This window comes from Salmo trutta, chromosome 12, assembly GCF_901001165.1.
Source record: "Salmo trutta chromosome 12, fSalTru1.1, whole genome shotgun sequence".
NCBI classification, from domain to species: domain Eukaryota; kingdom Metazoa; phylum Chordata; class Actinopteri; order Salmoniformes; family Salmonidae; genus Salmo; species Salmo trutta.
In genome coordinates this window covers 65,125,068-65,150,432 of record NC_042968.1, presented here as the reverse complement: position 1 = coordinate 65,150,432, position 25,365 = coordinate 65,125,068, and the positions used below count along the sequence as shown (strand labels likewise).

The 25,365-nt window shown below is 44.3% G+C and overlaps 2 protein-coding genes across 3 annotated transcripts in view; one reads left to right on the top strand and one right to left on the bottom strand.

The window, feature by feature from the left end:
- Positions 1 to 13,237, bottom strand: part of LOC115203988 (niban-like protein 1) — a 76,009-nt gene extending 62,772 nt beyond the window's left edge. Inside the window, exons 1-3 of the mRNA XM_029769157.1 lie at positions 12,904 to 13,237; positions 1,002 to 1,132; positions 4 to 132 (exon numbers count right to left, since the gene is read on the bottom strand). Coding sequence (XP_029625017.1) covers positions 4 to 132; positions 1,002 to 1,132; positions 12,904 to 12,958 — 315 coding nt within the window. The 5' untranslated portion in view covers positions 12,959 to 13,237. The remainder of the gene's footprint in view (positions 1 to 3; positions 133 to 1,001; positions 1,133 to 12,903) is intronic.
- A 2,048-nt stretch (positions 13,238 to 15,285) lies between these two features.
- The window catches only part of LOC115203987 (syntaxin-binding protein 1-like), a 50,050-nt gene continuing 39,970 nt past the window's right edge, over positions 15,286 to 25,365 (top strand). For both annotated transcript variants that reach the window (XM_029769155.1, XM_029769154.1), the window contains exon 1: positions 15,286 to 15,441. In XM_029769155.1, the coding sequence (XP_029625015.1) occupies positions 15,405 to 15,441 (37 nt within the window). In that variant the 5' untranslated portion in view covers positions 15,286 to 15,404. The remainder of the gene's footprint in view (positions 15,442 to 25,365) is intronic.

Below are 25,365 nucleotides of genomic sequence, written 5' to 3'. Positions count from 1 at the left end.
CACCACTTTGTTCTCGTAGAAGCTAACGTTGTACGAGTCGGCCACGAAGACAAAGCGGTTTCTCCATTTCTTGTTCCCCTCCAAGTACTGGAACAGACCCCCAGAGAAGATCGAGTGGTCTTCTAGAGGATTCTACCACAACACAACAGACACAGTTAGCAATAGGGCTTTTGGTCAAAAGCAGTGCACTATATAGGGAATAGAGTGCTATTTGAGACTCATCCATACAGTAATGTCAGGCCTAATTATATTTCACACGCTGGAGGCCATTGAGACCGGAGGGCTAAAATGAGAGCGCACAAGTTTCGGATAGTGTTTACACAACCACACACTTTGTTTTTACATTTCCTGTTGTAGATCAAATACTAGAACTCAAACAGCTTTAATCCCAGCAGAGGAAGGCAGGAAGTAAGGGGATGGAGAGAAGCTGGAGAAGAGAGGGTGTGTGTGCTTGGAAGGTGCTGACTGGCAGTGACCTGTAAAATGTGGTGCCTGTGTGTTATTCAGAAATATTTTTGAGTGTAAATAAAAGTGTGTGTGACTACCCGGGGCATCACTCGGGTAGTGAGGAGAAGAGACGAGGGAAACAACATTCTTAGCACCATCCCCATTTGTTCATGTGTGAATTCTGCTCCACTTTCCCTCCAGTGACTCGATGGCGGAGACTAACACAGAACTCCCCAGCACTGAAGTGAAGATGGCTACAGTATGTGTTTCTTATCTGTGCCCATCGCTTTTGACTGTTGAGTTTAAACACACACAGCCTTTCACTCAGAAATAAAACCTTGAGACTCAGAAAATAGGAAGAGATTAAAAAAGGAAACACGAAGGTAAGGAGGTTGAAGGAGAGTTGCAGATGGTGTGGGAATACTGAGAGAGGAACTGCATAAAAGGAAGAGAGATGGAGCGAGAAGAGATAATGGGGGGGTGACAAAAAAAAGGCAAAACAGAGGGGTGAACGAGTGCAACAGAGTCGTCCCCAGGCCGGCCTGGTTGCTTGCCTTGCGGTGCAGGAGCTGTGACTGGGGACCTCCTCCCCCCTCGATCTCAAAGCGGACACTGTTAAAGAGGGCCACAGCATACTGCTCCTTGTACACATGGCCAAACTCCCCCATCACCTGCCTGGCACGAGCTGTGGGAAGAAAGAGACAGAATTCACAGTTAGACCGTAAACACAGGCTGGCAACACAGGCTGGCAACACAGGCTGGCAACACAGGCTGGCATAAATTCATGAGAAGGAATAACCATGAGAAGGTTATATCCTGCCTGTCTGGCCCTGTCCAGGGGTATCATCGGACTGGGCCAGTGTCTCGACCCCTCCCGTCTCAGCCTCCAGTATTTATGCTGCAGTAGTTTGTGTCGGGGGCTAGGGTCAGTCATATCTGGAGTATTTCTCCTGTCTTATCCGGTGTCCTGTGTGAATTTAAGTATGCTCTCTAATTCTCTGGGGTGGCCTGAACCCTAGGACCATGCCTCAGGACTACCTGGCCTGATGACTCCTTGCTGTCCCCAGTCCACCGTGCTGCTGCTCCAGTTTCAACTGTTCTGCCTGCGACTATGGAACCCTGACCTGTTCACCAGACGTGCTACCTGTCCCAGACCTGCTGTTTACCGCTCCTGCTGTCTCTAGAGTTGAAGAGATACACTGAATGGTCGGCTATGAAAAGCCAACTGACATTTACTCCTGAGGTACTGACCTGTTGCACCCTCTATAACCACTGTGATTATTATTATTATTATTATTATTATTATTATTATTATTATTATTATTATTATAATAATAATAATAATAATAATAATAATAATAATACACTGCTGGTCATCTATAACCATCTTGCACATATTCTGTTATAATCTCCACCCGTCACAGCCAGAAGAGGACTGGCCACCCCTCATAGCCTGGTTCCTCTCTAGGCTTCTGTCTTTCCAGGGAGTTTTTCCCTAGCCACCGTGCTTCTACACCTGCATTGCTTGCCGTTTGGGGTTTTAGGCTGGGTTTCTGTACAGCACTTTGAGATATCAGCTGATATAAGGGCTTTATAAATACATTTGATTGATAACCCATTATGTAATCAGAAATGACAACAGGTTACCCAAACATCACAGTCAAAACAGTCACACACACACAGGCTAGAGAGTCACAGAAAAACAGCCAGAGAGACAGCGAGAGCACAGAAACCCCGTCTCAGCTGGCAGCAGAGCCAGAAAAGCATGACACGTCAGTAATGTGACTCGTTAGATAAGAGGATTTTGCTAAGAGCTTGGTCTAGAAGAGAAGCTGTTAGTATGAGACTACCAAGGCGGGCATTGAGGACAGGCATGTGGAGGGCTATAAGGTGACTCTTAACTAGGCGTGGACTCAGACAGGAAAAGCAGAGAGACTGGAAGAGACTGGAAGAGACTGGAAGAGGGCATTAACCCTCCAGTATATTTACCGCCTTTCTATCAGCCTTATATGAAAAGGTCCAAGCAGTAAAATGTAAATTGCTCACCATGTGTCTTTTTAAGGAAAGTTAGCAAGTCAGGAGCTACGTCAGCTTTCACTGAGAAAACACTACATATAATGCTGGTACAATAACTTCATTCTCAATTGGAACAGATATTGAAAATCGCTTTTGCATACCTTTTGTTACAGTCAAGGAGCATAAGAGCCTAGAATAGCATTGTGCCAAATGTATTGCATTTGTAGCAGACTACACTATCTGGAGTAAGGTTGCAAAACTCGTTATTTCCCCCCAAATTCTCATAAAACCTGGACATTTAAAAGTGACCAGAATTTTGCAACCTTGATGTTGAATGGTAAAATACCATGGTCTAACCAGAGTCATTCTTGAAAAGGACTTCCTCAACAACAAAATTGCTCAGTCCATTTAGGGTTGGCTTGTGGTGGTTCAGTGTTCTCAGCTCAACGTGACACCAGTCTATGAGATGTTTATGGCAAAGGCTCCACAGGAAAGCAAAAGGAGCCTTTGAGTAGGAGGGCAGGAAGGAAAGACCTGACAACAAGATAAGGACTAGTGGAAGAGCCAAGGAGGGAACAGAGACAAGTAAGTCAGAGTTTATCCTGTAAACTCAAAACACACACTTAAGTCACTTTCTGAAATGCACTGTATAAAAACATAATGAGAGGGATCTAAACAGAATAATGAAAGTTTAACCTGTTTAATAGATGTTTCATGCTGGTCTAGGGTTGCAAAATTCAGCTAACTCAAAACTCCCATGAAATTCTGGTTGAACAATACCCAGATTTCCGGCATATACCCTTCAGATTCCGGGAATCTTCCAACCTGGAAATAGGTTTTGCAAACCTAGAATCTAGACAGTTCCACCTACCTAATCAATTCTTGCTGGTCTAACCGATTAGATTTACATTTTAGTCATTTAGCAGACGCTCTTATCCAGAGACTTGGAAAGCTGCAATATTATATGCCTAGCAGAGACGTGGCTGGATGACTATGTAAGTAGGACTCAGTGGTTTCCTCCATGCAGCAGCACGATCGGACAAAGAAGGGCTCGGGCAAGTCCAAAGGGGGAGGGGTATGTCGTCATAAACAACTAGCGCAATGCTTCCAGTGTGAAGGAAATTTCAAGCTTTTGCTCACCTGATATAGAACACCTCATGGTATGCTGCAGACACTTCTCTACCAAGAGTGTTCTCATCCGTAGTCAGGGCTGTATACATCTCTCCACAAGCCAACACCACTTTAGCACTGAACGAACTGTATAAACAAACAAGAAATCACTCACCCAGCGGCAGCGTTTCTGGTGGGCGTTGACTAATGCGGGGAGACTTAAAACCGTTCTACCTCACTTTTACCAAAAACGTCTCCTGCGCCACTAGGGGCGCTAAAACGACCACATAAGGCCCTCCCTCCATGCGGGAAATCTGACCATGACTCTCCTGCTTACAAACAAACAAAAGCTCAAAAGAGTAAGTACCAGTGACACGCTCAATACGGAAATGGTCCGATGAAGCAGACTCGATGCTAAAAGACTTTTGCTAGCACAGACTGGGATATGTTCCGGGATTCATCCGATAGCATTGAGGAGTTTACCACAGTCACGGGCTTCATCATAAGTGCATATATGTTGTCTCCAGAGTAACTATACAAACCAAAAACCAGAGCAACCACTTACAAGAAACAGGACACATACAAGAAAGCCTGCTACGACCTCCGACGAGACATTGAACATGCAAAAGGACAATATAGGAGGAAGGTGGAATCCTATAACATCGGCTCATCGTATGTGGCTGGTCTTGCAGACGACAACGGATTACAAAGGGAAACCCAGCCGTGAGATACCCAGCGATGCCTTTTATTCTCACTTTGAGGAATACAGAGTCTTGCATGAAAGCACTTGTTGTTCCGGATGACTGTGTGAGCTCTGTCCGTGGCCAATGTGAGTAAAACATTTAAAACAGTTTAACAATCACAAGGCCGCCGGGCCAGAGGGAATACCAGGGTGAGTTCAAAGCATGCGCTGGCAAGTGTCTTCATGGACATTTTCAATCTCTCCAGTCTGTAATGCCAGCATGTTTCAAGCTGACCACCATTGTCCCTGTTCCCAAAAATTCCAAAATAACCTGCCTAAATTACTATCGCCCTGTAGCACTCACATATGTAATTATGAAGTGCTTGTCCTCTCCCAGCTGGACAAGAGGGGAAATAACTATGTGAGAATGATGTTCAGACTACAGTTCAGCGTTAAACACCATAGTGCCCTCCGAGCTCATCACCAAGCTGGGGAACAGGGGACTGAATACCTGGCTCGTTAACTGGATCCTGGACTTTGACGGGACGGCCCCAGGTGGTGAGGGTAGGCAACAATATTTCCGCCACACTGACCGTCAACACGGGGGCCCCTCAAGTAGGCTTGGGAGGTATACTGAAGTTTAATAAAATGTGAATATTTGTAGCTATTTAAGTAAATACCAACTTGTACAATACGCTAGGAGATAAAGCAGATTGCATTCTTAATTTCACCAGTCACATTATGAAGTTTAACAGTAGTCCCCGTTCACGTGGTTTTGTTTACAAGCACACAACGACGAGAGACCGGAAGCCTTGTAAGTTACACTCACTATTGTGCAGCATGCGCCAGAAGATTTAGTTACACTATGGAATTCCAAGCTTTAATTTGTATTTATTAAACGTTTGCCAGCTAGATAGCTTAACTATTAAGCTAACTGTATAAAATGTGCTAAATGCTCTGCAGTTGTGCATTTGGTTTGCTAACGTAGTAGCTAGTTAACTAGCTAGTTAAGTGGTTAGCTTCTTGCTAAATCAAGCTTCTCTTGGTAACAGCAGAGAATCCCCTACTGAATCAAGCACCTTGCTGTCTAATATTGTATTTGTGGGTGCAGCATTTTATAACTTTATGAGCTGGGATGTCTGTCCTGCAAGTAGTTTATGTCAAATACCGCACTCGTTAGCATTTACATGTACTTGTTAGCATTGCTAACCTGATTAGAGGTTCAGTGGAGTTCGGGATGGCACAAGGTCGATATCAAGATATGCAAAACGCAGCACCATGATGCATTTTGAAAGTTTCTGTATTTTGAAAGTTACACATCTTGAAAACTTGAATGATGACATTCAAAACATTTTGGGAATATCTCAACGGACTAATGAAACAAATACCAAAAGATAGTTTGTGTGGAGTTTTCCTTTAAGTTTGCTGATGTCATGATGGTGGTAGGCCTAATCACTGATGGCGATGAGACCACCTACAGGGAGGTCAGAGACTTGGCAGTGTAGTGCCATGACAACAACCTCTCCCTCAACGTCAATAAGACCAAGGAGCTGATCATGAAATACAGGAGAAATAGGGGAGAGCATGCCTCCATCCACAGGGCTGTGGTGGAACGGGTCGAGAGCTTGAAGTTCCTTGGAGTCCACATCACTAAGGTCTTAACGTGGTCCACACACATCCGCAGTCATGGAAAGGGCACGACAGCGCCTCTTTCCCCTCAAGAGGCTGAAAAAAATTTGGCATGGGCCCTCAGATCCTTAAAAGGTTCTACAGCTGCACCATTGAGAGCATCACCGCTTGGTATAGCGAATGCACCACCATCGACCACAAAGCGCAACAGAGGGTGGTGCGGACAGCCCAGTACATTACTGGGGCCGAGCTCCCTGACATCCTGGACCTATAGATCAGGCGTCAGAGGAAGGCCCCAAAAAATTGCCAAAGACTCCCGTCACCCAAGCCATAGACTGTCCAACCAGCTACCGTCCGGCAAACAATACCGGAGCATCGGCTCACCGACCATCAGGCTCCAAGACAGTTTCTACCCCCAAGCCATATGACTGATAAAATAGCCATAAGATTGCTAAATAGTGAATTATTGGTTACCTGGACTAACTATCTTGCGCAGACTCTATGCATACACACAGCACCAGTCAAAAGTTGACCCACCTACTCATGCAAGTTTTTTTAACCTTTCTCTACATTATAGAACAATAGTTAAGACATTAACACTGAACACATGGAACCATGTAATCAAGTATTAAATCAAAATATTTTATAATTTAAAGTAGCCACCTTTGCACACTCTTGGCATTCTCTCAACTACCTTCACATGGAATGCTTCTCCAACAGTCTTGAAGGAGCACCCACATATGCTGAGCACTGCTTTTCCTTCACTCTGCGGTCCAACTCATCCCAATTGGGTTGTGGGATTGTTGAGGTCAGGTCATCTGATGCAGCACTCCATCACTCTCATTCTTGGCCAAATAGCCCTTACACAGCCTGGAGGTGTGTTGGGTCATTGTCCTGTTGAAAAACAAATGGTAGTGGGACTAAGCCCACTGGAGCGGCAGGTAGCCTAGCGGTTAGAGCGTTAGGCCAGTAACCTAAAAGTTGCTAGATCGAATCCCTGAGCTGACAAGGTAAAAATCTGTCATTCTGCCCCTGAACAAGGCAGTTGGCCTACCCGGGAACAGTGGGATGTCATTGTAAAGAGTTATTTATTTAACTAGGCAAGTCAGTTAAGAACAAAGGTTATATTAAAAATAAGCCCAAACCAGATGGGATGGCATATCGCTGCAGAATGCTGTGGTAGCCATGCTGGCTAAGTGTGTCTTGAATTCTAAATAAATCACTGAGTGTCACCAGCAAAGCACCCCCACACCTCCATGCTTCACGGTGGGAACCACACACGCGGAGATCATCCAGTCACCTACTCTGCGCCTCACAAAGACACAGCGGTTGGAACCAAAAATATCAAATTTGCCCTCATCAGACCAAAGGACAGATTTCCACCGGTCTAATGTCCATTGCTCATGTTTCTTGGACCAAGCAAGTCTTCTTCTTATTGGTGTCCTTTAGTAGTGGTTTCTTTGTAGCAATTCAACCATGAAGGCCTGATTCATGCAGCAGATTGACTGACCTTCATGTCTTAAAGTAATGATGGACTGTCATTTCTCTTTGCTTATTTGAGCTGTTCTTGGCATAATATGGACTTGGCCTTTTACCAAATAGGGCTGTATTCTGTATACCCCCCCCCCTACCTTGTCACAACACAACTGAATGGCTCAAATGCATTAAGGAAATAAATTCCACAAATTAACTTAAGGCACACCTGTTAATTGAAATGCATTCCAGGTGACGACCTCATGAAGCTGGTTGAGAGAATGCCAAGCGTGTGCAAAGTGGTTATCAAGCCAAAGGGTGGCTACTTTTAATACATTTTGATTAACACTTTTGGTTACTACATGACTCCATATGTGTTATTTAATAGTTTATATGTCTTCACTATTATTTAAAACGTAGAATATAGCACAAATAAACAATACACTTGAATGAGTAGGTGTGTTCAAACTTTTGACTGGTACACACACATCACGCATACCGACAAACACTCACACGCTTCTGCAAATCTGTTCTTTATTTTACTCTTTTTATCTATCCTGATGCCTAGTCACTTTGCCTTGATGTACACATCTACCTCAAACATACACACAAAAGTGAGTGAACACCCCTTCAAATTAGTGGATTCGGCAATTTCACCCACAAGATGACATTTTGCATTCTCCCAACCAAATTGTGCAAAAAAATTATAATTGTTGGTGTGTTTTGTGTAACTTTTAATTTTTTTTTTACTTATTGTCTACATTCCAACTAGTCAGTAGGTCAAATTTCTGGCATGGTAGAGCTGCCCCGATCAAATGTAAGTGCTGTTGCTGTAAAGTGGAAACGTCAAGAAGTAACAACGGCTCAGCCGCAAAGTTGTAGGCCACGCAAGCTCAGAACGGGACCGCCGAGTGCTGAATGGGCAGCACGTAAAAATCATCTGTCCTTGGTTGCAACACTCACTAACGTCAGCACAAGAATGGATCGTCTGGAATTTCATGAAATGGGTTTCCATGGCCGAGCAGCCGCACACAAGCCAAAGATCACCACGCGCAATGCCAAGCATTGGCTGGACTGGTGTAAAGCTTGCCTCCATTGGACTCTGGAGCAGTGGAAACGCGCTCTCTGGAGTGATGAATCACGCTTCCCCATCTGGCAGTCCGACGAACGAATCTGAGTTTGGCAGATTCCAGGAGAACGCTACATGCCCAAATGCATAGTGCCAACTGTAAAGTTTGGTGGAGGCGGAATAATGGTCTAGGGCTGTTTTTCATGGTTTGGGCTAGGTGACTTAGTTCCCGTTTAAGCGTAATAATGCCCTGTGCACAAAAGCAAGGTCTATACAGAAATGGTTTGTCGAGATCGGTTTGGAAGAACTTGACTTGTCTGCAAAGAGCCCTGACCTCAACCCCATCAAACACAGTAACAGCATGATCATTACACAGGTGCACCTTGTGCTGTGGACAAAAGGCCACTAAAATGTGCAGTTGTCTCAACACAATGCCACGGATGTCTCAAGTTGAGGGAGTATGCAATTGGCATGCTGACTGCAGGAATGTCCACAAGAGCTGTTGCCAGATAATTTGATGTTCATTTCTCTACCATAAGCCACCACCAACGTTGTTTTAGAGAATGTAGTAGTGCGTCCAACTGGCCTCACAAATGCAGACCACGTATGGCTGCTGATGTCAACATTGTGAACAGAGTGCCTTATGATGGTGGTGGGGTTATGGTATGGGCAGGCAGGCATAAGCTACGGACAACGAACACAATTGCATTTTAAATTGATGGCAATTTGAATGCCATTAATCCCCCGCTACCACCACCTCACATTTCAGCATAATAACACCACCTCACATTTCAGCATAATGTCCCAGCTCTTCCTTGGCCTGCATACTCACCAGACATGTCACACATTGAGCATGTTTGGGATGCTCTGGATTTACTTTTAAAACAGCGTTCCAGTTCCCGCCAATATCCAGCAACTTCGCACAGCCATTGAAGAGGAGTAGTACAACATTCCACAGGCCAATCAACAGCTTGATCAACTCTATGCGATGGAGATGTGTTGTGCCCACCATTTCACTCATGCAGTGCACAAGATAGTGACATTTTTTTTACCCCAATTTTGTGATATCCAATTGCAATCTTGTCTCATCGCTGCAACTCCCCAGCGGACTCTGGAGAGGTGAAAGTCGAGTCATACGTCCGCCGAAACATGACCCACCTAACCGCACTTAACACCCGCCAGCTCAACCCGGAAGCCAGCCGCACCAGTGTCGGAGGAAATACCATTCAAATGAAGTCAGCCTGCAGGCACCCGGTCCGCCACAAGGAGTCGCTAGAGCGCAATGAGCCAAAAAGAGCCCCCCCAGCCAAACCCTCCCCTAACCCGGACGACACTGGGCCAATTATGCGCCGCCCTTTGGGACTCCTGGTCATGGCCGGCTGTGAGACAGCCTGGGATCCGAACCTGGGTCTGCAGTGACACCTCAAGCACTGCGATGCAGTGCGTTAGACCACTGAGTCACTCGGGAGGCCCCTGACTGGTTCTGATCCAGAACCCTTTTTAAGGAGTCTGTGACCAACAGACACATATCTATATTCCCAGTCATGTGAAATCCATAGATTAGGGCCTAATGAATTTATTTAAATTAACTGATTTCCTCATATGAACTATAACAGTAAAATCTTTAAAATTGTTGCGTTTATATTTTGTTCAGTATATTTAATTCACGTACTGCACTGCCGACAGGCTGGGTTAGTGTGCCAAAGCCACTCTCACAAGGAGTTAGGTCAAATTACACACTTCCCCACTGGAATGAAGGCATGGCTTGACTGACAGTCTGCAGCAGACTAAACTGATGGAGATTTAATTACACTCAAGGCCTAAGTCATGGAACTCTGTGCCCTGTCATCTGGAGTCCAAACCTGGCTTTGATTGCGTCAGAGCAAAGGAGCAGTCTGGGGGTCAGATGGACAGCACCCACACCTACCTCCAGCCTCTGTGTGAGTGAGAAGTACAGTAGTCAGAATGCATTGAACATTAGCCATCCTGTTTCTGTTGGTTGCAGACTGTTGGAACTCTTTACAGATGGAAAACTAGACTGACTGGAAAACTCCTGCAGCTTGAAATGGTATGTACTGTCACTGGGTAGGCCTACTGTATTGTATGTTTTAGGGGATGAGGGAGTGATGGACTGGGGTCAAGCAGTTCACTGACAACTGATTAACAAAAGTCTAGGAGTATGAAAGAAAAACAGGAATGTGTGTGTCAGCTGGTGAGAATGTACCTTGACAGCAAATGTGGAGACATCCCCCAGTACAGCTAACTATTCCAAACAGTATACTCCCCATGGACAAGAGCTGACTAACCACTTCTCCCACCCACACCCAAACAGAACTGTCACCTTAAGCAGTTGGTTGGGTCGTGTTTGTGAAGTAGACAAAAGGTATAAAATGAAAACAGAGATATGAACTAAAAAGGCATGTAGAAAGTCATAGACAGAATGGAGGGGGGGGTTACTTTCCATTCATCTGTGTGAGAACCAGACTGGCTTTCTGTTCATTAATAGCAAGGCATGTTCCTACCTGCTTTTTCCTTCCTTCTCTCTTTCCTTCTGAAGCTTCGGACATCTTTAGAAGCTACAGCTACTGCCTGCCCCGTCTCTTTACCAGACTAAAATACAGTCTGATCAGTGGAGGAAGGGTTCACTATTATATCAACTGGCTAGGCTTTATTTTTTCAGTATTAGGTAGTGTGTATATTACTATGAACAGTGACGTACTATACTCTTGCAGTAGCGGGGAAATAATTGGCCTACTCTAGCCAGGTTTATACCTGGTGCTAACTAGCATCCTTTGTCCTGATCTTGTCCACATTTTTTGACGTGTAGATCATTAAAAGATGCATTGTAATGTGACCAGTTCTTCCTGACCACCTCTGGAGGTGTATCTGGATATCAACCAAGTGTAAAACGATCTGGATGGTCAAAACATTTCAATTCATAATTATACCCGCCTCTAACATTGACAGGAAGCACCAATGACGTATGGCATTAATAATTGTCTTAAATAAATTCATGTTAGTTTGAAAAAAAAATATATATATATATATACATACATACATACACACACACACACACACACAGGGAGTTACCTGGAAATCTGATCACAATGCAGACAAAGTGGACAGATGAGACATTTTAATACCATGATCAGATAGGGATTAGATCATATTGATCAGATCAAAAAACCCACATGTTACAGCAAGGTGTAAACGAGGCTCCTTTTGCTTGTGATGACATTCTGATCGCCTCACTAGAAGTTGCTTGCCGTTTGTGACAGACCTGTCACTTCAACAGATCTGACTGAAGTAGTAGTGTGAACAGCACAGAGCTGGCTTTCACGTTCTCAAGAAGCAGCAGTGTTAGAGTTGATACCTCATGTTACCAGGAAGGACTCCCCTAGGAGAGGTTCCATCCCAAATGGCACACTATTTCCTATATAGGGCACTACTTTTGACCAGGACCCATAGGGCTCTGGTCAAAAGTAGTGAACTGGAGAATAGGGTGCCAATTGGGATTAATCCATTCTTATGTGGAGAGACCACAGATATCTGTAAATCTGCTTATTCTCTGGATGACAAGTCTTATAGAAGGCACAAACAGACATTCATGGTGGAGAGAATCAATTGTAAATCAGGAATGAGGGTGAGTCTGGGGGGGAAAGTGGCATACATTGTTTCCAGCCACAACCAGACATATCCTGGATTCTGAGGTCAGAACCCCAGACTGAGTGAAAATACAAGGCTGGAGTAGCCTGATCAGACCTCACTTCACCCAAGCAACTGTATATCAACAGGGTTGAATTGTGGACTGGTTCAGTGAATCACAAGTAGCCCAAATAGGCCTACCCTCATTCCAGCTCTCACCCCTGTTTATCTTTCAGAAGGACACATTTCAACATGAGAAGTTAGCAAACCAATGCTCAAGCAATAGTATAGAACTTCTACAAGAGGGATTGCATTCCTCAAACATAAATAGTTCAAATCCATGTGAGAGTTTAGACTACTCCGCTCCCTAAATTGACTAAAATACATCTGTGGGAGTGAGAGGTTGGGCAATACATGCTTTTAATAGACTTCTGTATGGGCCAAACTACTGCACAAACATTATGATCAAGCCGCCTGTCATTGGGAAAGCAGTTATTGTCTCTGAGAAATAAGGACTTTCACTTTGGGCTTGCTTCAAGCATGGGGAGGGAGACTGACTGTTCGAAATGTTCTTCAGCTGAGGGTTATGCGAAGCAATTCGACATTCTGTAACATTCTGTAATTTATTGAAACAATGTAGCCTAACTTTCAAGGGATGCCGACTGTCGAGTAAGTTTCCTGTGAGTGTGGAAGGACGTATCGTTTTAAAAATCAATTGTCTTGTACCCCTCTTCACATTTTACGCAAATTAGGCAGCAACTCAAGAGGGAAAATAGTGGGAAATTCAACTTTATTTCCACGAGTTCAGTTGTCATGAGAAGGGAGAGCTTACCTGTAATCATCTCTCGCTTGCCCTCGTCCAGGTGAGTGGAAATAACATCCCCCATGGCAACACCCCCTTGGCGAACTAGCAACAATCACCGACGAAATCGACCCCAAGCGAAGGGGCAAGAGAGACGCGTTGGCCAATATCAAGGACAATATCTGAAACTAGGTGATGAAGAAAACCACTAGCCTACTGCGTAGCACTTTGCCCTCCCCCGAAACGACCCAAAAATCAATGTTTTAAAAGCAAGTTGGTCGCTTATCCTCCAGAAAACCTGGGTCGACAGAAGTTTGTGGTAGAGCGTTTCGTGTTGTACCTCGTCTGGATTAAATGTAAAATTAGAGCGGGCTCGTTCATTCTGACAAGACACACCCTCTGAAACTCATAATTGTTCAGCCTCCATTCAATGCCATGGGTGTGGCATTCAAATGAATCTTCTGGGCCCACTTTCTTTTTTATTATTATCTGGATTTCGCCTATCGGATCAGATTAAATGCATAGAAAAGTACTGAATAGAACGGATGAATCATTGTCTTGATTAATCATTTTTCTATGCATTTTATCTGATCAGATCAGATTTCCTGCAATCGGATAGTATTACATTTTAGAATTGGGTTTTTCAAAACTGAAATTAGATTCTGATCCTCCGGATTTGGATTTGGTAATCCAATCTGACTTCAAATCAAGATTAAATGCTGTTTTTGCGTTTTTCAAAGGTGATAAGTATAGTTTTGGTGCCGAAAATCGGGATTATTTTTATTCCACTGGAAAGGTGGATTTAGAAAGGTGAAAGGCTCTACAACCAATAAATGTCAATGTAATTAAATTGACAAGGCTTAGAAAACATTCTTCCATCTGAAAACTAAAGGTTAATTATGTTAAATTGACCGCAGTATAGGCATGTGGTCAGTTGTTATATTGAGAAGTGTTAAATAAATGTGTGTACTTACTTATAAATTATATGCAGGCTCTATTACTTTTAATCTAGGTACCTTTATTCATGTAATTTATTTTTCCCTATGACAGTGTAGTAGTACCCTAACCTATCCAGTAGATGGCAAGGTGCAGCCCTGTTCAAAGCACTGAGAATCTGGATTCTGTGATATTGATATGATATTATATTGATATGATACAATATGATATTGTTTACACAGGCAACCCAATTCTGATATTTTTTCCACTAATTGGTCTTTTGACCAATCATATAAGACCTTTTCATATGAGCTCTTTTTATGACCTAATATGATCGGTCAAAAGACCAATTAGTGGAAAAAGATCAAAATTGGGGTGCCTGTGTAAACACAACCATATTGTGATATCTGGATTAGAATGATCCGCTCCGATTCTTTGTTAAAAAACTGGCTCAAAGACAGACAGATCGATCTGATCCTGAATTGCAAAAAAAAGGCTGTGTTTCGACAGGCAGCACAATTTGAATATTTGTTTTCACTAATTGGCCTTTTGACCAATCAGATCAGCTCTAAAAATGATCGGATGTGAATAGATCTGATGTGATTGGTCAAAAGACCAATTAGTGGGGAAAATACCAGAATTGGGCTGCTCGTCTAAACACAGCCAAAAAGGATTACAGAATCTGGATCATTCTGATTCTGTGTGGTGTTCATAGAATAACCTTTTCTTATTTACCGAAATGATATCTGTCCCAAATTTCAACTTCGTTATTGAGGTAAGGAAATGTTGCTTTTAGCTTTGGAAAAAAATGTAGGCTAATAATCGTTTTTTAACAGAAGTCTAGGATAGTCTACAGCCATCTATCGTGTTTGATGATGACATGCCATTCTTTTAAGTTCGTGTCAATTGTTTGACTTCTGTTTTGGTAAGAAAGTCATCTTTGACACTGACAGTTAACAATGCCATGTTTAGGAAGAGGGTGATGAGAGAGTGAGAGATGTGAGAGGAGTGAGAGAGATGGGGATGAGACTGGCCAAAAGAGGTGTACTGCGCCCCCGTGTGGAACATCGACGTTGGCAAACGTTAAAAGGACCACCACGGACGATTTTCATCCAGTTTTGGCTGAAGAGTTTTGGCAAATTCTAAAAAAGGTACAGCCAATTAAAACGCGTCAGTGATTCGTATAGGCTACACAACATATTTGCACTACAAATGCATTCGACTATTCAAAAGTTAATATGGGCCTATCAGTAAAACACATACAGGTGCAAATTGCAAATTAAAATATAGAGTTGTGTTTTTTCACATTAAGAGAAAAAACGAAAAAAAGATGAACTACTTAAGGAATGAAAAACTAAATATGTAAAACATTATAAACCGTATAATAATGAAATTGGCAAATGTTTAAATGAATTGGCTAATGTAGCCACTGATGTGGGGGCGGAGGGAAACGGAGTGACGTCTCTATTCGAAGCTCCGCAGTCAGCTGCGATGTGAGGCATGCACATTCGGTCGAGCAGAGAAACGAGAGGAATACCGCAAGGGAGAAAGAGGGAGTCAAAGGGAGAGAATACGGTAAAACACACAATAGCATCATGGCACCCATAGGACTCAAGGCGGTGGTCGGTGAAAGTAAGAATACCTTATTATATTTATACATCCCGTTTGACTATTTGATATGGAATAAGCATCCATGGAAACGCATCGATGGGATGCACTGTGCATTTTTCTCAGTCCATTGATACGCATCGATGGGATGCACAGTGCATTTTCCTCGGATGAGGTGGTGAAGTCAATGTGTGGGTGCGTGTTTTTCCCCAGGATGCGGCAGGTTGTTGTGCGCTGATTTACCATTGTGCAGCGATGGTTATCAGCATGAACCAGGGTCCTATACCTGTGCCATGTATACCAGCGCTCCAGCGATGCTGATGCGCATTAATACAAACTGCACATGGTTATTCTTCGCGCGCTGCGGCCAATGATCAATGATAAAAAAAAAAATCGAACTCTGCATGAGAAAGTCGAGAAAGACAGATACACCCATAATATACTTCCAATCGGAAATTAAAATACAAACTGTGCGGCATTGGGGCGACATTAGGACACATCGTCTAACATAGGCTGTTCCTGGTCCATGACTTTTTTATTTAGGCACAATGTTAACCGCACAATGGACCGTTGTAGGCCTATAACAATTAATATTCTCCATCCAGGAGCGCTGCGTCTAAGGGATTCCGCTGTTTCAGCAATGCCTCACCCCTATGATGGATCACCTACGCTGCGTAGAACGTCATCTTTCAGGTCCAACGGTTCAAACAAGGAAATGTAGGTTGAACAGTCTGATGATAGTCTTGGTCTGCAGTATTAGATGGATAATGGCGGAGGGTGTGTCCTGCCCTCTGTATGGAGCACATAAGCCCGGAGATAAATCCGCATTCGGTATGGTAACACCTTTTCGGAAATCGTGTTTTACTGTGCTTTCATCCGCATATACAGGAGGCAATGCACATAGACCCATTTGGCCCACGATGCCCGCTACAAGCATAATTTATGCAGCATGAGTAGCAGTTGTAAAACAGCATAAGTGTATGGTTTAAAAATAACGGATGGTTGTTTTTAGACGGACCTGCTACTAGGCCTATTGCCCAATCCCCTGAGGTTGAGGTCCGTGCATGTCGCAGGCCATGTAGGGGCTTTTGGGCATCTCTCTAACTGTTCAAACGAAATAGCAGTAGGCTATTCAGTAGCATCGCAAATCACTGGAAAATGGGTGCGCAGCTTAAACATGAACCAGATTTATGACGGGCTGAGGCATTTTCCTCATCCTGAAGGCTCACTAAATATCGGTCATCATATTGTAAGATAAAACATGTTCATCTGGGATAAAGACAAGTATGCAGCTACCCCCTTCTTGATAAATGTGCAATCAACAGCAACAGAGTTTTATATAATTAACGATTTTGCACAAACCAGAAAAAAAATGCAACAATATGTCTGTGAAACTATATATTCACAGTATTATGAATGAATTGTGGATTATTTGGTAGCATTTCGTAGTGTGACTGATTTTACTAATTGCATTAGTTCTGTACAAAGTTAGAGGTGCGCTATTTGATAGATGCTCCCCCTACCTCGGGCTTCCAGTGGGGAGAACTGAGGTCAACCTACCCCCACCCGCCTCCCTATCTCGTACTTCTGAGTGAGAGACCTTCCCAGGCAGTAGCCTGTCTAGCTCACAAACTAGAATCAAGGCGCCCACTCCGACAAGGTTAATTTACCCACAGTCCCACAAGGTGACATGATATCATTGACGTGACATGCAAATGACCGATAGAAAACCGATCGCGCAACTGTCACCATTCCCCAAAAAATTGTGCAGACGCCCGGTGCCGTCCACGGCAAGATGACGTCCTGGGCGGCTGCCATGTCACCTATACCTAAATCCGCCACTGCCCATGTCACTGATGAACAAGGTATACAAATCGATTACTTCAGTAATGGTAGCGCAATTAGATAAGCAAATAATATTCAATAAATGAACCCAACAGCATGATTCTCAAGAGATCAGGTTAGCCTACGCATTCCAAATATGCAAGCAGGTGTGTATGACCATTGCAACCCAAAAGGCCTACCTTGGTTTGGAGTGTGACTATACTGAGGACAGCTGAGTCATATGTTTTCAATTTATAGTGGTTTTTAAATTGATGTCATAAAGCTGTAATATGTATAGTATGAATGATATCAGCTCAGTAGTAGATCTAGGTAATTTAGCTGTGGATTAGACCTCTCCAAAACCAAATCCTTTGTAACATTCCATGAGCTAATGACAGTTATGCAATATGGCTTGTGTAAATACAGTAAGTTAAATAATAATACACTGGCACATTATGGAACGCCGTTTGAGTTTTTGCGTGTCAAAAAGATACACATCAAATAACACTATTTGACGCACTTGGCTGGCAAAACTTAAAAAGCGGTCTCATGTTTTCAAGGTTCGACATGACTTAGTCATTTGTTAGTGAGGAATGAGAAGTTTTTCATATAGTGATTGGCCAACATTTGCATATAGTTTACATATTGTTATCTGACACGTCAAATAGTGTTATTTGACGTGTATCTTTTTGACACGCAAATACCCAAACGGCGTTCCATAGTACATGGTCTTGGCTGTAATAAAGGCCTAGACCTACGTCCAAACTGCAGATTACATAATAATGTTTGGGAAAGAAAAGACAGACACAGGATCTCAATGCCTATTGGACGCCTAATTTGCAGAATTACGCCTAACAGGCTAACTACACCGCTCGCATCGCGTGTGTGAGCGTTGCAAAATACATTTTGAAATCTATATTATTCAATTATTGCACCCACACTGCTCGCGCGTGCCAACGAGCGTCTACGTTGCCAAGGGCTAAAATTGAAGTCAGTTCTATTTGTGACGCTGAACGCGGTGGAAGTCTTACCTCTCCCATCTCCTCATTGGTTTATAGAAGCAGGTACCCACGTGCCATCTCCTCATTGGTTATACCCACGTGGGTGACTGAAAGACGAACGAGGTCAGTGGCGGTAATGCACCTAATTTATGAAAGTTGCCAATCGCAATATAAAGTCAAGAGAAGAAAAGGCCTGGAAGGAAGAGAGATGACTAGAAACGATTCGGTTGACCGTTTTATGTGTGGATTAATTGGCGGAGTAGAGGACCTTGTACATTTCAGGTAAAAAAACAACTCAATGTTTATATCTCAGGACAAATTAGCTAGCAACAGCAAGCTATCTAAATAGGACAAATTAGCTAGCAACAGCAAGCTATCTAAATAGGACAAATAAGCTAGCAAGTGCAAGCTAGCTAGCTAAATTGCCATAAATGTTTAATGCTTTCCGACCTGTCCCCAAATTAATGTAATTGGTTCAGAGTTTGTTTTGATATTTTAACCTGCGTGTCGTGATCGCATTTGGTGTGGGGGGACAAACAAATTTATGCACGATCTCGCACGCGCGCAGCCGGTTTGGGACAAGAGGGATGTCACACATCATTCAGTTCTCACCCGTTATGAGGCTGTATTAATAAAGAGACCGATTTCTCATTTACATGTTGGAAATATGTAGCCTAAAACATGCATTTCAATATTATCACAATGGCGCGGAGTTATATGAGAGCCTTTCTGTCAGACTGCGGTCTACAGGGTTTAGATGTGAGTATTGTATAGTGAGCCTGACACAGCAGAGGAGGAAACAGGGAGTAGGCTAGTGTGTGATCATGACTGTAAATCCAGTGGCACGTGCCAGGGAGAGGAACAGCAGACAAACTGGGCCAAGAGTCTGTATCTTACCTGATGATTCATGGTGTTTCTCCTGCTTTATTATTCCTGCTGCTTGATTGTGTATTTTTAAATCACACGTTTTTTTATTGTTTGAATCGCCATGACAGTTCTTCATTCAACGTATTTGACTGGAATCAGTCTTGATTTACAAGTTATTAATTCCAGAAGCCAAGGAAATTATGTGTGTGCGTGTGTGTGTGTGTCAGCAAACCACTTTCATTCCATTTCATTCAAACATTCCATGAAATTAACATTTGAAAGCAAAGGGGATTCACGACACATGGCCTAGTAGAAGTATCGCTATTAGACATTTAGAAGGCGCTTATATGAGTAATATAGTATGTACCTGTTGGTAAAGTGTTGTCCTAGTTTCTTTTCATCTATTTCTGAAATCTAATTCTTAAGTCCAGTGAATTCTCTGTTTTTCGCACACTATATTGCCCCTTGCCAGACCAATTTTCTTAATTGCACTAATGGCAACCTCTCAGGATTTGGTATCTAATCAAATTAACAGTTTGATGTCATTAGCAGTACTTCACCAGTATAAAATACATTGATAGTTCATAAAAACATTGCTAAATATGTCTAACACTTTACCTAAAGGTGACAAGTATAATGACTTACTACTTGCTGTAGTGACTCGTAGTCTACAGTGAGAAATAGCTCAAGAGCACCCCACATCCCCATTGGAACTATGACTCCTGCTAAGATCTTGCTGGGCCATCCTTCCAAATCTCCAACAGAATGTAAAGAAGCCTTGGTTTTCCCGAGGCTTGCTAAGCTGTTATTTCAAAGTGAATCAGAAGGACAGATGGGTGACTAGGCAGGGAGAGGAGAGGGATGGAAGAAGGCTGGAAAGGAAGAGAGACACCTCTCCCTGTAGGACTTCAGGGTTGACCAGGCTCTGCAGTATAGTGAGAGAGAGGCAGTTACTGTACATTTCATTAGCCCACCCCCAGCCCAAGCACTCACCAGCTGCACAGCCCGACACCAGGACAGACACACATGAACGTGCGCGCAAACCTCTCCACTGACCTTGGGAGAGATACTCAGCCTATCTCACACACACTCATCTGAGCTCATTGTGTGACGCAGTGTCTGCAGCCTGCCACTGTAAACACACACAGACAGACCCAACATTTAATCTGTATTCTAATGGCTGACTACACACGGACTAGCCCACTTGAATGCTAGATTAGAATAGTAATGATTATGAGAATTAATGAGCAGTCATAAAATCCCATTCTCCCTGATTAAGAAGCAGTGCTGCACTCTTGGCATTCTCTCAAACAGCTTCACCTGGAATGCCTTTTCCAGCAGTCTTGAAGGAGTTCACACATATGCTGAGCACTTGTTGGCTTCTTTTCCTTCACTCTGCGTTCCAAATCATCTTAAATCATAGTGATGGTTTTTGCGACTGCACTTGAAGAAACTTTAAAAGTTCTTGAGATTTTCCGAAATAACTGACCTTCATGTCTTAAAGTAATGATGGACTGTCTTTTCTCTTTGCTTATTTGAGCTGTTCTTACCATAATATGGACTTGGTCTTTTACCAAATAGGGCTATCTTCTGTATACCAACACAACTGATTGTCTCAAACGCATTAAGAAGGAAAGAAATTCCACAAATTAACTTTTAGCAAGGCACACCTGTTAATTGAAATGCGTTCCAGGTGACTACCTCGTGAAACTGGTTGAGAGAATGTGCAAAGCTGTCATCAAGGCAAAGGGTGGCTACTTTGAAGAATCTCAAATATAAAATATATTTTGATTTGTTTAACAATTTATTTTGGTTACTACATGATTCGATATGTGTTATTTCATAGTTTTGATGTCTTCACTATTATTCTACAATGTAGAAAATTGTAAAAATAAAGAAAAACCCTTGAATGAGTAGGTGTGTCCAAACTTTTCACAGGTACTGAATATATGTATGTTTTTTTTACACACATTTTCTCCTCTCCTTTGCTCCTGACTACATGTGTTGCTATATCAATCAATCAAATGTATTTATAAAGCCCTTCTTACATCAGCTGATGTCACAAAGTGCTGTACAGAAACCCAGCCTAAAACCCCAAACAAACTGCACCTATGTGTACAGAAATACACACAGGTGCATTCATTCTATAGAACAAGAAGGAATAGAACGGCCACCCCCATTCAAGTCAATGATAGCATAATGGGTGGGCTGGCAGTCATTGCAAGTGTACACATAGGTGCAGTATATTTTATATTTTGACTTAGGAGCAAAGCAGGAAGCAAAAGTAGGAAGATTAGGCATGCCTACCCATCAATATGTTCTGTGATTAGTTGATTCAACTCAACAGACATAACAAAAAATACATTCCATAATCCCAGTCAGTACTGGATAGAGCTTCATGACACCTTCCGCTTGTGTAGAAAACAACCAGTGTTTATCTAGGTTAACCCATTGTGTCACAGCAAAAACGTCACCTTTTTCAAACGCAATTTTATTTTTGTCTGCTTGTTTTAGTCAATTACAAAACATTTAAGTAAGTACAACATGTCTAAACATTACTTTTCAACATTGCCTGCTACCGAGCGTTCTCACTACTTAGAAAAACAGAATATTTTAGGGCTTCCCTCATGCCCCTTTTCATGACGGTGCTAGCAGCTACTTGAGTGAGTGCTAGCTAGCTACCGACCAGAACATTAAGCTAGCCAAGACCAACAACACAAGCAACCGAACTATACAGCAGAGGTGTGGACTCGAGTCACATGACTTGGACTTGAGTCAGACTCAAGTCACAAATATGATGACTTGCAACTCGACTTTGACTTTAACACCAATGACTCGTGACTTGACTTGGACTTGAGCCTTATGACTCGACCTGACTTGATACCCTCCCCAAGCCCAAATATTTAAAATTATGCTATTAAAAAAAGTGGTCAGAGCATCAACTCTTCATTTAACGGATTACAGTTTGAATCGGACTGCAGCCAATCAAATTGTGCCAGCTGAGAAAAAGTTGTGCATGGCAGTGCAGAGGAACGTCGGCGGGTGAATTCAGATGGAGCCTATGGAAAGAGGACACCCAAAAATTGTATTTTCGGATATAAAGACGACGCTGTATCAACAAAAAACAGATTGCAACTTGCAAAACATGCTGGAAGAAAATTACAGACGGAGTCGCAACAATTTCCAACTTTGTTCGACATTTGAAGCTGCACAAAGAACACAAAGAACGGTAAGTCGTGGCTAATATAGCCGACAGCTATATATTTTATTACTTTACTAGTGTAGCATGTAGGCTAACGTAACGTTAAATCAATGAGCCTCCACACAGTCGGTCAGTGCGGGAACGTGATCATTGCACCCAAGATTGAGCTACAACTGGCTAGGCAGTTGGTAGCCTAAATCCTGCCTGATGTTACTGCTGTTCCTAAAACTATTGACATACGTTAGCCTACTGTAACCACACAGAGAGAGAGTGTGTGTTAAAGTTGGGCAATTGTGTACAAGCCTACATCGCCCGATTGCATCTCATAGCCATCCTCTATAGTCGATCGCTATTGGGGGGGTGTTTCTCATGGCTACTGTCAAGGCTGTGGGTAACTGGTGAAAGGAGTCAGGCACAGGAGAGCTGAGATGTGTGGACAAGGTATTTAATACAAGATAACACCAGTATAAACACAATACTACAGTGCGGGAACAAAGGTACCACAAAATAAACGGGCAAATTAACAAAACCCGGTAACAAACTACCAGCCGTCAGTAACAGCTTGAACAATAAAATAAATACACACACAAACATGGGGGAAACCAGAGGGTTAAATAATGAACATGTAATGGGGGAATTGAAACCAGGTGTGTAGAAAACAAAGACAAAACAAATGGAAAATGAAAAGTGGATCGGCGATGGCTAGAAGACCGGTGACGTTGACCGCCGAACGCCGTTTGAACAAGGAGAGGAACCGACTTCGGTGGAAGTCGTGACAGTACCCCCCCCTTGACGCGCAGCTCCAGCAGTGCGCCAACACCGGCCTCGGGGACGACCCGGAGGGCGAGGCACAGGGCGATCCGGATGGAGACGGTGGAACTCCTGCAGCATCGAAGGGTCCAATACGTCCTCCACCGGCACCCAGCATCTCTCCTCCGGACTGTACCCCTCCCACTCCACAAGGTACTGAAGGCCCCTCGCCCGACGCCTCAAGTCCAGTATGGATTGGACTGCATACGTCGGGGCCCCCTTGATGTCCAGAGGGGGCGGAGGAACTCCTGGAGTGGACCAGCCACCACCGGCCTGAGGAGAGACACATGGAACGAAGAGTTAATACGGTAATCTGGGGGAAGCTGTAACCTGTAACAAACCTCATTCACTCTCCTCAGGACTTTGAATGGCCGCTGCCCAGCTTCCGGCAGGGCAGGTTTCGGGTCGAGAGCCAGACCCGGTCCCCCGGTGTTCTGCGGTGGCGGTCTGCGCTGGCTTTCTGACGCCTCATGGCCCGCTGAAGGTGCACATGAGCGGTGTCCCATGTCTCCTCTGAGCACCTAAACCAGTCGTCCACTGCAGGAGCCTCGATCTGGCTCTGATGCCACGGCGCCAGAACCGGCTGGTACCCCAGTACGCACTGGAAGGGGGAGAGGTTGGTAGAGGAGTGACGGAGCGCGTTCTGGGCCATATCTGCCCAGGGTATGAACGCTGCCCACTTCCCCGGGCGGGCCTGGCAATAAGACCGCAGAAACCTACCCACATTCTGGTTTACTCTCTCCACCTGCCCGTTACTCTCGGGGTGAAAACCTGAGGTAAGGCTGACCGAGACCCCCAGACGTTCCATGGACGCCCTCCAGACCCTTGACGTGAACTGGGGATCTCGATCAGATACTATGTCCTCAGGCACCCCGTAGTGCCGGAAGACGTGTGTGAACAGGGCCTTTGCAGTCTGTAGGGCCGTAGGGAGACCGGGCAAAGGGAGGAGATGGCAGGACTTAGAAAACCGATCCACAACGACCAGGATCGTGGTGTTACCCTGTGAGGGCGGAAGAACCGTCAGGAAGTCCACCAACAGGTGCGACCACGGCCGTTGTGGAACGGGTAAGGGTTGTAACTTCCCTCTGGGCAGGTGCCTAGGGGCCTTGCACTGGGCGCACACCAAGCAGGAGGAAACATAACCCTCACGTCCTTAGCCAAGGTGGACCACCAGTACTTCCCACTAAGACAGCGCCTTCAAGGCCTTGACGACAGCCAACAACTCCCGGTCCCCCACGTCATAGTTTCGCTCCGCTGGGCTGAGCTTCTTCAAAAAGAAGGCACGGGGCGGAGATTTGGTGGAGTACCCGAGCGCTGAGAGAGCACAGCCCCTATCCCAGCCTCGGACGCGTCCACCTCCACTATGAATGCCAAAGAAGGATCCGGATGAGCCAGCACGGGAGCCGAGGTAAACAGAGCCCTCAGCTGACCAAAAGCCCTGTCCGCCTCAGCTGACCACTGCAAACGCACCGGTCCCCCCTTCAGCAGTTAGGTAATGGGAGCCGCTACCTTACCAAAGCCCCGGTTAAACCTCCGGTAGTAGTTGGCAAACCCTAGAAACCGCTGCCCTTCCTTTACCGTGGTGGGAGTCGGCCAATTACGCACGGCTGAAATGTCGTCACTCTCCATCTCCACCCCTAAAGTGGAAATGCGGTACCCTAGGAAGGAGACGGACTGTTGGAAAAACAGACATTTCACATCCTTGATGTACAGGTCATGCTCCAACAGTCGACCAAGCACCCTGCGCACCAGGGACACATGCTCGGCCCGTGTAGCGGAGTATATCAGAATGTCGTCGATATACACCACTACACCCTTCGTGCAGGTCCCGGGAAAATCTTGTCTACAAAGGCCTGAAAGACTGATGGAGCATTCATCAACCCGTACGGCATGACGAGGTACTCATAGTTCCCTGAGGTGGTACTAAATGCCGTCTTCCACTCGTCCCCCTCCCGGATACACACCAGGTTGTAAGCGCTCCTGAGATCCAACTTTATGAAGAAGCGCACCCTGTGCATTGACTCGATCGCACTGGCTATGAAAGGTAGCGGGTAACTGTACCTCAGAGTGATTTGGTTGATGCCTCGATAGTCAATACACAGGCGCAGACCTCCATCCTTCTTCTTCACAAAAAAGAAACTCGAGGAGGCAGGTGAAGTGGAGGGCCGAATGTACCCCTGCCCTAGAAATTTGGAGACATATGTTTCCATAGCCGCCGTCTCCTCTTGCAGGGGATACACGTGA